The sequence below is a fragment of the Anticarsia gemmatalis genome, chromosome 11 (genome assembly GCF_050436995.1).
Source record: "Anticarsia gemmatalis isolate Benzon Research Colony breed Stoneville strain chromosome 11, ilAntGemm2 primary, whole genome shotgun sequence".
NCBI classification, from domain to species: domain Eukaryota; kingdom Metazoa; phylum Arthropoda; class Insecta; order Lepidoptera; family Erebidae; genus Anticarsia; species Anticarsia gemmatalis.
Genome location: NC_134755.1, coordinates 2,677,816 through 2,690,260, shown reverse-complemented (window position 1 = coordinate 2,690,260; position 12,445 = coordinate 2,677,816). Strand labels below are relative to the sequence as shown.

General features: G+C 35.8%; 1 protein-coding gene across 1 annotated transcript; it reads left to right on the top strand.

Annotated features, from left to right (window-relative positions):
- Window positions 1-2,320: 2,320 nt before the first annotated feature.
- Window positions 2,321-12,429, top strand: LOC142976563 (trypsin-4-like). Its single transcript, XM_076119995.1, has 6 exons — window positions 2,321-2,516; window positions 4,844-5,003; window positions 10,433-10,623; window positions 11,058-11,155; window positions 11,310-11,472; window positions 11,688-12,429. Exons 1-6 carry the CDS (start codon window positions 2,456-2,458, stop codon window positions 11,819-11,821), a joined length of 807 nt encoding a protein of 268 aa, XP_075976110.1. The 5' UTR covers window positions 2,321-2,455; the 3' UTR covers window positions 11,822-12,429.
- Window positions 12,430-12,445: the final 16 nt, after the last annotated feature.

Here is a 12,445-nt window from a genome sequence, read left to right as displayed (position 1 = left end):
AATAACGAAAAAAGAACGAATAATTTAGGAGAAAGCGAGTAAATAGACTACTAAGAGATTGGAAAATACTGTACAAGATTAGACAACAAAGGCATTTAATAAAAACTTTCTTTTGACTAAAAACAGCTAAATTAAGGTAGCTAAGAAGTGCTTGTTTTTAAACATTCTAATATTTTATTAAAGCCGCCCACGGTTTTGTCTTGAAATATAGATCATTAAGATTTGCAGCCAATTAAACCTTATAAGTATATATGTCTTGCATAGGTTAGACTGATATTAATTTATTAATAGATTATGAATCTGTAGTAAAAGCGGCGCTGTCACAAAATGGGTTCACAAGGCTACGTTTTGCTAAATAAATATTGCGAATGATTTACCAAGACTCACACTGACTATCGTGGATAAAATAAAAAATTATTAAAAATAAATAAGTAAGTACATAATGAACAAAATTCGAATAGTATAACAATAGTAATGTGCATTACAGCGGTAGGCTGCATCGTTATCTGTATACGGGCGGCACCGTCGCCTTGGCACCGTTGCACGGATCTTCTGCCTCCACGCACCTCTTTCCATGAAATTCACCTTCAAAAACAGTAACAAGGTCGCCAATGTTTGTCTAGACAACCTTTGTTACAAAATCATTCTATTATATTTCCGGAAAAACAGGAAACTGATAACACGAGATGTTAAATCTAACTCTACAACTATCAAATTTTGTTTTTGTTTTTCATAAAGACCCCTTGAATGCGGATAAGTTTATGTAGGTCAATAATTCTCACGATTTTTATTTATTGTACTTTTGATATGCTCCAAGGAATTTAATTTTTATGGCACTTGCAACACTTTACGAGAGTGAAACAATAAATAATTATACAACGGTATTTACACATGCTGGTTTTACGCACACAATAAATCATAAAATCAATTACAGTATTATTCCATGGCACAGAACGTAAACAAGAAAGTGGAATGGCGCCGTGAAGATATTTTGACGTGCGCTCCAATGAAGCCGCACCGCTGCATGTTTGTTCCGAAATATCAAAAATTGCAAAACGTTCAAAAGCAGCGTTTTAATCCTTACATTACGTAAAAAAGTTGAGTAAGATTGTCCAAATATAAAAGAATTAAATTGAACCGCAGCTCGGGCCATCCGGCAGCGGGTGAAATTAAATGCATGTTGCGTAACATTCAAGCTCGACTTTCTGCAAGGATATGCGATCCACAAGCAAACCATTCGCCTCCGACATAATCGCAGGTATCCTTTTTACGTACAAAATACATAAAGTCCAATACATTATGTGTGACGAACTCATGTCCTATGTAATTTAAAATGTTGCATTATGAAATAACCGCAAACTTTGAAACCCTTTGTTTTGTCTCATAATGTAATCGGGAACTTAAATCAGATAAAATTCCACACTAAAGATCAAAACTGCCTGGTAATGCACCAGAAAAAGAAAATTTTAAGGTGTAAGTTGGTACTTTCTGTTTGCAAAAAGGCACCATGACAAAAAGTCTTAGCCGATCGGCTACTAACTCAATTTCACCAAAAAATCTCTTGCCGCGCGAACGAAACATTAAGATAATTTGAAACGATCAATTAAACTAATTGAACACGAAAGAGTCTTATTCATTGCCTACCATATCGATTTGCACTTTTTTATGGAATGCAACGGGACGTAGCGTTCTTTTAAGGGCGTGCCCCGATTAAATAATCACAAACATAACTCCACCGAGTATTATATGACGCAACTAATTACCGAACTTGATTTTTCGCTTCTGGCCGCACGAGAATGCTCAGCTTTCTGTCATATTAATGCATTTTTAAAAAGGGGGCTTGGCAGTAAGAGGCGATCGGATGATGAATACAGAAGTCACGCAACTATATATGTTTATAAATAAGCAGTAATTGATGCAAGAATTAAATACATTCGTTAATTGAACAGATTGATTGAACAAGATATAACTTCAAAAGAGACATTCCAATTAAGACTCAATTATTTTTAAAACTCCCTAGATTTTTTTTACAACCCGGTCATAAAGCTAATTCTTCTTCAGCGCACACGCACCACAAACGCACTTGCAATTACTTACTCTGCTGTACAGATGAAGGATAAGAGTGCATCGCTTGCATGTAAATATTTACAAAAGTAGAATACAATAAATATCAATCAGAGGCATTGCATCAACGTATTGACTAAGAAGCTCCACCGCGTCAAGGTCATTATCTAATCCACGCTGATCCTTCCACAATCCCCGAGGCGCGCGCGCAGTGGGGTGACGCGGCGCTCCTACCACCGTCACTCGCTCAGTCGCCGCGTTGCCGTGAACTTGGCCTGATCTGGTGCCGTCACACTGGCCCCGAGGCCTTATCGGAGGCGCCGCCCACGGCCTATAATAGCTGGGCCGGCGTCTCCCCCTGACTATAGAGTGGGTTGTGACACCGCCAGACATGTTTCGCGTCCTCTGCTTCCTCGCGGCTCTCGCCGCAGCCAGCGCCTGCAAACCCTGCAGTGAGTGTCCAAACAATTATTTCTAATAGCTGAAACACTTCAGCGGCATTCAGAATTATCGTGTTCAGTTGTGAAGTGCTCTGAAAATGAAAATCCGCACAACGTTGTTATTTTTGTGAGAGAATCTGTATTCGTGTATTCTTTTAAATATTTTGGTTTGAATATTTGGTAAGTCAAATTCTTCATGATTTTACGTGACTAATGGTTCAGATCCTGAAGTATCCTAAGAACACAAGTTTATTCACAAGGAGGTATTCGTTTTTAAAACAAAGTGAACATTCTCTCACAAATTTTAATTTCTAATCTATTATCCAATAGGCATTACTTCAGTTTTGGTTATGTCATAAAATAAGTGCTAATAGTTTGAAGTGCTTTTAGAGAGTGTGTCCACTTACAGACGATGCTTATTCGCACGTAAGTCCGTTGCAATAAAACCACTGAGATATTTTCACAAGTATGTTAAGTGCCCCGGATGTGTAAAGAACGTCTTCGAAATGTTGAATTTATTGTCTGTAACCCCTGATTAACAATTACACATCCGCGACTCTCTGCTGAGAGCTTCGAAATTCTTACGCGTTCCGTTCAAATGGTGTAAAAGAAAAGGCTTATGTATAGTTATTTATCGGATTATGATCGCGACCCAGTTTGCGATAGTAACATTTATTATATGACTGCGAAGATACCAAAATGCACGTGTTAGTAAACTGCAGACATGGAATGACAAACGTTATTTTCGTTAGACAACTTTCATCCAAGAAATTTTGGCGCCAATGTTTGTTTACTAACATAGGTAGATAGTGATCGCATTTATGTAAATAAGCGTTGTATGATCGCTAGCTGTGAAATATAATACTCTCGCTGTATTTCGATTTCAATTGGAAATTTCACTTATGTAGATTTTTAGAGTTATTGCGTCAGTTTTTGTGACCCAAAAGTAGATTTCTAGCTAGATAAAATACAACGCAGTTTAACAAGTTTTAATAAGATATTCGACATCAATACGTACACTTCTTACCAGTGTTCATACCGTGTATATGCTCGAAATGGCCTATGTTTATTACGTTAGCTTTTTGCATTGTCCAAACACCTTTAAGCATTGTAAGAGCAAAGTAATGTACAATGGAAAAGGAGGAAGATATGCCTTATCACTAAGTGATGGCTTTACATTCCTCCTAACCTTCGAATGGACAGGAACGATATCAGAAATTGTATGTATGTATATGTACTTGATTGATCTTCGCTCGTCCGTTAGTTATCAAGTTAATGTTGAATATGAGTATGCTAAAGCAGGCTTTAATTTGATTTATCGACCACGGCTTTCATGGAAACAGCTGAGAACCAATTTCACCGCTCCTATATTTTCGAAAAAACTCTACTCAAAAGATATCAAGAATCGGATACCCCTTATAATTTATAAGGGGTATCCTCTTCTTCCTCATTCTTCTTCAACGTTTCGCATCCTTGACTTAGAGAAAACGTAAGCGGAGAGCAAACAAGATATTTGACAAATTACGAAATAAAACAGTAAGCAAGTGATTAAAATAATCATCGATTACAGAACAAAAATTACCTGAAATCACCTGACGACTGAGACCTGAGATTAAATTGTCTTATGGAGTTTCGGGTCTGGGCTACCTGATAATGTCACCAGGTCAATATCAGTAGGTTACACTGTAGGTTCACACGTAACACCTGTTCAAGAAATCCGTCATCAACTCAAACAGGACTTGACCTGCTTCATAAGTTACAGGAAAAAACATATAGGAAACTATATTAATACGTACTTATCACGTAATATTTAAAAATCAATAGTCTTGCTATTCATAACAAACTTTCCGTAGTTAGTCGTAAATGCGTATCAACCTAAATAAAAATGGAAATTGATATATCTACTGACCTATGCTGTAAATCATTATTCACTCATAAAAATTCTAATGAATAACTAATCTTTTAATAATCATCACTTCCTTCCGTCATAAAGTATCATTTCTAATTTCGTCCGACGAATTCATTGAGATTTAAAAAACGTTTACCGTTACGGCTCGTCAGTTAAAGGGCAATGGGCATTCTCGTTAAATCTGAATAACTAATGTTCAATTGGAAATGTTTATTTGTATTAATTTGCACCTTAATTAAAAATATTACAGATTTATACCTACCTAACCACAAAATGGATTCGTAACTAATTTCAGTGTTGTTACTGCTGTTCAATTATTGTAAAATACCAGGATATTTTTAAATTTCGCATAGATGACGCATGACTTACATATACTACAGTCCCGGTACCTAGGAAGTTGATGTATAATTGATATTTCGTAAAATTCCAGCCTGTGGGGTGGCTCGCGGTGCTCGGGTTGTTGGAGGAGCAGCTGTCACTCCTGGAGAGTTCCCCTGGCTGGCAGCCCTCAAGCGTGACGGAAAGGTCATCTGCGGAGCCACCGTCGTCGCCCCCGACCACCTCATCACCGCTACACATTGTGTACACGGGTAAGACAACCTTCATTAAAAAGCCAAGGAACTGACACTTCAGAGAAAAACCTCCTTTGTTCATACACGATTCAATGCTTATAAAATTAAATTCTATCGAGTTAAAACATGACTAACACTAAGTTCACTCTTTATTGAAAAGGAAAGCGGTCAATATGATTTATATTAAATTCTCTCTGTATTATTAATACCTACACTTCAAGCCTTGATTTACAACTTGTAAAAATGAATGTATTCTCGCATGTAGGTGATTTAAGTTGAAAATATTTTTATTACAAGATTGGCATTCTCACAAATTTATCAAGACTCAAGTATTGTTTATTTCTTCAGTACCAAAGGGTTTGGAAAATACTTGAGTCCTTTCCGTTTTGACACTTGAGTTTTGCGAGTCACCTTATCAAGTAAGGTCCCATGAGTCCATAACCTTGGACGACAACTATGACTTTGACCTCGTAACAAAATGTGCGGCACACGTGACTTATCATTCAAACCAAAGCTAGTTCGGGGACAACCGTTACGGTGGAAACCATTATCACACGTATAAATTAAATAATTTACGTTCGCCTAAATGCATTGACATCTTTATTTCGCTAAGATTGCTGAAATTAATTTCTTAATATATTTTATGAGAGCGTGTTGGTCAATACAGAAGCTTTTCGATGTTAATCTTGACTCTTAAAGCCATAATTTCGCGCGAGGTCCTACTAATAAAACGCTTTACGGTGTTTATGTTATTATTATCATACGTTTTTGTACATTTTTACGCTTTCCAAATATACTTGAAGATTTGATCAAACATGATACCGTTGTATCACCACCATTTTTGGGTGTGAGAAAGCAATTCCGAATGAAGAAATCGAAAGTTCGAAACTCAAAGGATCACAAGGACATTTTATTGAAGCCATCCACTATTTTCGAACAAGCTTTTCTGTACGTAAACGTCAATTTTTATTCAGAAATTGTGTCACTACCAAATAAAAAAGGAGCCTATAACGATTTTGACTTCAAAGAATAATGATAATCGAAATTCAAAACGTATACAGTATAATTAAAGTAACTGTTTTATAAATTATGGGTCAAAGTTGTACGGTGAGGTCCCTTAACATGATATCACTTTGTGGTTTACACGTGCTCATTTTTTACTTCTTTTGTTTTCATTTCTCTCAGTTAAGACCTCCTACTTAGCAACTAAGGAGGTCACAAGTCAAATGTTACTCATTAAACGGTCTATCTAACCGTAGATTAGTGTTGAGTATCCGATCCGACGGCCGCCAGACACAGAATGAGACAACTCCTCCAAATAAAATATTTACATACCTTTCTATAATATTAATTTACATGTCTAAATCAAACTATTAGTCACACAATCGACATGAATATCTTGTTCGCTAAAATAATGATTTAATGTTCCGTTGCTTTGTACAATCAACAAACAATAGAATATGTAGGTGAGCACTAATTGGTGAAAGTACATTATTGACACTGAGGTGACTTCAGCAAGTCATGTCATCATAGAATTAATAGTCAAAAGAGTTAACACCTGGCGGAAGTCTTTATGAACGCCCCGCGTATCTATTTAATCACCTTATGAGGTCAAGCTTAATAATTTTCCGTTCAATGGCAGGTCAACTCACGCACAATATTGGCATTTGGCAGAAGAGCCTATTGGAATGCTATGTATGATAGATGATTAATTTTATATGAAGGAAAAAACCACTTTCGTTATCCGAATCGATGCCATCATGATAACAAGAATGCAACTCGTCTCACCTCATTTCGAATGTTGACCTCGCGAATTTTACATACCTACTGCAATAGACAGTAAACGAAATTAAAGCTCAGGAATATTCAGTAAGAGCCTGTCGAATTACCTTTCTTTTTTGAAGTTCAAAAGCTTGCGCCGATAAAAGACATTTTTGTAGCGGGACCAGGAAGCTGGCTGATTACACACATTGACTGCATCGGCCTGCTACTAATAAGCAAGACAGCCGACTCCTACTGTTAACAACGGGTGATTTTTGTGAGAACCGGTACTTGGGCGACGGTGTGTCCCGAGGGTTCCGTTACGACCGCCAAGAATCCTGTATTGCAAGTAGCCAAAATTATGCAACAACATTGTTTATGTTAAGCACCATTGATGCATGAAATTGATCGATTATTGTCATTTGCATGAGCGCGCGTGTGTTCGCTGAAATGCTACAGAAAAAGTAATTGCTAGACAGTCCAACAAAAATATAAATTCTAAAATATATTCTAATTTAGGGCATTCCAAGCAACTGTTAGTGAGTTTTTCATGACTTAGTGGAACTACAGACCACAGATTTTTATTATGACCTGTTTGAAGAGGCATTTTTGGTTGTCCCAACGTCCTGAGTCAACAATTAAAAGGATCATTACTAACAGCTTTTCCTAGAAAACGTATCCTAAAACACTACGGTTTTCCTTAAATTTTCCTATATACGGAACTCTGGATGAATTTTATAATTAAAGGTACAGTTACATATCGAAGGTATTTAGTTGAACCTTTTCACGGAGTTTGGTTTTAGTGATGTTTTAATTAATTCCATGCAATCAGATATAACTGTTAAAATCAGATAACTGGATATGCCCATATTGGTGTGTGTATTGTTGTGTTACGCGTGTGTGTGTGTCACTGTACATTGCCTCCTGGGATATGTTTTATAGCTTTGCATTTGACCCTTAATTTGTTCCCTGCCTTCCTTATAATAACAGAGGCGTATAAAATACTGCTGCATACACAAATATTTTTATTTATACCAATTTGTTACTCGCGCCTTTTTATTACAATATTCGCATGTTACTTTCTTTTCTCATACGATGGTGGTATTCGGCATATAAAAACAAAACTCATGCCATTGTCAAGTGGGTGTGTATGTGACAAACAATATTTTATTAAGTAAGTACATTATCTAACGTACATTTATTTGCGTATGTAGCTTTAGTCATAAGGAGAGATTGTAAATATTCTCATACTGTTGATGATAATCTCTTAAGGTCCACGACCGCGGCGTTATTTTCTAATTTCATACTACATCAGATTTCGGAAGCCCATCATTTTAACAAGAGCTTACGTCACAAAGGGTCGTGTGTACTTCGCCGCCGTATGATTTACATAACCGTACAAATATATGCCCTTAGGGTCCCAGAACACAATACGTGTGGCCTTTTATCCACTTCGACACACTTTCTTAGTGGTTACATAAAGACACTTTTATTTAGTCAACTTACAAAATATTTGCGATGCTTTATCCTAAAGAAATAAAACCTTGATCGACTTACGAAAACGATCTTCAATTTATTGAAAGAGATATGTACATATGTCTTAAGATAAACATAATCATCCCAAAACTGGGTGAAGATTTCAGGTGTTTGGCTTTAAGCCGACTGTCAAAAGTTTTAGCGCAAACGCCTTCCATTTCGATCTCGATGGTTGACCAACGTAGTTTCAATCCCGATTGTCTCAATAAATATGGCATATTACACATGGCCCAAGTAATAGGCTTTGTTTATAGTCATAATTCACAGGTTTTTATCAAAACTTAAGACAATTTTCCGAAACCTAATAATTACATTAAAAAGACATCAACGCGTTCATATTCGGTGCGAAAATTCATCACCCATATATAATTTTAAAAGGGATTTTAGAAATAAAAGAAATTACAGTTACATTGTAAAAATATCTAGACTTGACTTGTTTTACTAAATTTAGTAACACTAGAAGTCAATGTCGCATTAACTTTCCAACTCCATAACAAAGTAAAGTAGCGTATCAAAGTGACTCACGATGATACAACAAATAAAAGAACACTCGAGATGATTCAATGCTTTCCAATATTACATAGAAAGTTACTATATTGTTGAGTTCACTTAAAATATTACTGCTTTGCTCTTTTTCTTTTTCTGAAATTTGCTGATCTAAATAAAGCTCTTTAGTGATTTAACAATAAGTGTCTGTATTTGATACTCATAACTAAAAGGTATTGCTATTATTCCACAGCTCCGTAAATGATTGTTTACCAATAACCGTCCATAATAACCATCCCAAAAACCTCCTGAGTATGTGCTTTTCACAAACGATCGAACACGAGCTCAAATTTCACAAAACGACCAGCTTACAGCATGCAAAGAAAATGTCATCTTTCACTTATTTGATTTAGCGAAAGAAATCTTGACTAAATATTGAAAATATAAAAAAGTTGTTATTTTTCTTTTTTAAAAGAAAAAAATGTTCTAGTATAATGATTATATTATTTTCTATATGCTTTAACTGACTCGATCATATTTTCATGTGCTGATAATTAAAACTTATTATTATTTTTTTAAATTATATGAAATATTTTTTCTTATTTTTACCAGAGTCGCTCTCTGGGTTCTACCAACCCCTCTCGGAAAAAACGTGATTTTATATATGCATGTTTATCGGAAAATCAGAAAATCCTGAAAAGTTAAAGATATTTGAGCCGCGGCTGGTCACTATTTACAACAGTTAGTTACAAGTAATATGACACACGCACATAATGTTTCGTAGTAGGCCAATGTTAGGCTGCCACAGTTGCCTTGAGGCCGAATTAGTCATGACCCACAGCAAAACCGACATGTTTAATTAATTATATATTTGTGATTCAAAGCATAGTACGTTAATTTGTCGTATGCACTTGCAAATGCGCAATTTATTCCAATTTTCAAAGTCTGTTAATATCTGCTTTAATGTCATGAAAATCTTTGACTACTTACTGCCGTCAGAAATTTCCTAGTCGCATCTTAGTATAAAATCTCGATAACACCAAAATGGCACTCGTATAAAACAATTCTTATCTAGTTGTTCCTACGTTTTTTTAACATTGATTATTGTATAATTGCACTCCACTGTATTAAAAATGAATGTAGTGAAAACACAACATTTAAAAGCGCGCCATTTTCAGTTTAGTTTTTTTTTCATATGTAGTGTTGGCAAAAGAAAATGAACTACTCAGCCTTGTTACATCACTGCAATGAGGTTAAGGTCGCGTCGGATGCGCCCGATCCTTTTGTCCTCTCAAACCAATAGCCACGTAGTGTAACGCATCGAATCAATTGCTTCGCTTCGTTAAAAGTTGTGTTTTGAATTTTAATCGACACTTTACAAAGATATGAAGATATTTTAAATAAAACATCAAGGCAAAACACAAAGATCGGTTTGTTCGCTCGATGTTTATTTATCGGATATAAATGTCTTACATGTTTTTACGTTAAATAAATATTACCTTTATAATGTTATAATAACTGTATTTGCTCTTGTACTGTTAGTAACAAAACATTTATGGACGTGACCTATAAATTACAAGGTTTATTTTTTAAAAGTTTTCTGCCTTTTTTGGACATAACAGTTGTCATGTCATCTTTAACGACTTTATAAATCTAATTCACAGGATAGAGGCGTCTCGTCTCACCGTTCTCGTCGGCGAATACGATGTGAACTCTTCGAGATCGGATGGATACGAAGTGATACACGTAGTACAGCATCCGGATTTCAACCGATACACTTACGATTATGACATCGCTGTGTTGAGATTGGCAGAGCCGCTTCCGGATAGATTGTACAGGCCTGCTTGTCTACCGGGTAAGACCAATTTCATTGAGTAATTTATTGTTTAAAAGTAGTAATATAGAAGACTATCATTACGATTGGATAAACGGCGGTCTCCAGATTTTAAAAAAATATTATCGTGTTTGTTCATGAAATTGTCAGAATTTAATTAAAGAAAAAACCTTTGGTATTAAACCTTTTTTTGAAAACTGTAGCAACTTTATTACTGCCAATAATCTCCAAAAAACATTGTGGATGACATTAAATAAAGAGAAGAAAATATCTCAATTTTTCTTTTTCTGTTTAATGTCCATGCACGCAGATTTTTCGACAAATATCGGCCAGTATATCCTTCCATAGTAGACAGAAATTATAAAACCTCGTCGAAAAAAATTCAACCTATTCTACACGGGCATTCCACTACTACGGGTTTGCTGATGCCTAAAAAAATAATTAATCTATTTCAGACAACGATGACTACGATGCTCTTGAGGGTGAAAATGCCATTGTGACGGGTTGGGGAGCCACGGTAGAAAAAGGACCTGCTTCTAACATACCAATGAAAGTAAGGAACATTGTTTATCTCGATTTGTTCATTCGCCAAGCGTGACCCATAAATAAGTACTTAATTATCAGCAACTAGGGGAGTAAGTATCGTTATTGTGTAAGATGTTTCATAACGTTTTTAAACATTATTATTAATTGAATTGTTTGTCAAGGCTGATGTGCAAATCTGGGCGCAAGAGGAGTGCTCAGGCGCCGGGTACGGACGCAGGAAGGTGACGCCGAGGATGCTGTGTGCCAACGCTCCTGATCGTGATGCGTGTACTGGAGACTCTGGTGGTCCACTGCTAGTATCACAGCCACATTACACTCTTGTTGGTAAGAAAAACATGTTTTACTTCTTTTAGATTTAACATTCTTTTTTGTCCATTTCTTTTCCTGTGTTTTTTCTTTTCCTTGCCTCTCTTGACTAGAATACTGGTTTATGTAGTATCTAGTATTTTATTTCAATCAGTACCTAATTCTCAAGTAGGTACTCAAATAGTTTCAGCAGTATATTAGCTGACTACCTAATAAATCAATATTCTTTCCAGGTATCGTATCATGGGGTCGAGGCTGTGCAAGGCCAGGTTACCCAGGAGTGTACGCTCGCGTGGACCGCTTCTTGCCCTGGCTTCGTGTGGCTCTACGTCACGCCTGCACGTGCCAACCTCCATCTTTCGGTTAAAAAAAGAAACTCTAATATTACCATATACGTAATTTAATTTTTAAGTGCATGGCCAGTATCGAAAATGTTTGGATTCTTTGAGAATCTAATAGTGTTTTGATAAGGAGCAATATGGTCACAATATTTATGAAGTTGCCACTATATTGCCTGAATTTTTATCTAGTTCTAGATGTATGTAAACTTCTGAATTTAAGGCCGCCTATACCATGTTACAAAATAAGTAAAATACTATACAAGTGAGCCGTCGGCGCACAAATTAACTTCAGTTTGCAAATTTTTAAGGCCTTATAAAAAATAACACGCTAAGGCTAATGCGGATGAGGCCTCAATTAGGATATAGTAATCACATCAAGATATTTTTAACGGATCTACGTACACATCAGTATTAAACATTAATTATAAGATTATTGTTATAATCATTTGGTATTTAGCAGTAAGTTGTAATGGCTGTGATTACTTTAAGACTGTAGTTGTATAAACTGTAGTGCGATTTGAATAACGTACATATTGTTTAAATGTAATTGTTATATTAAATGCTAACGATGATATATCTATTTAATAAATTTTAATGTTCTTGAATCTATTGTTTGTAATCTACGTAACAAGAAGACGAATAAATATAAA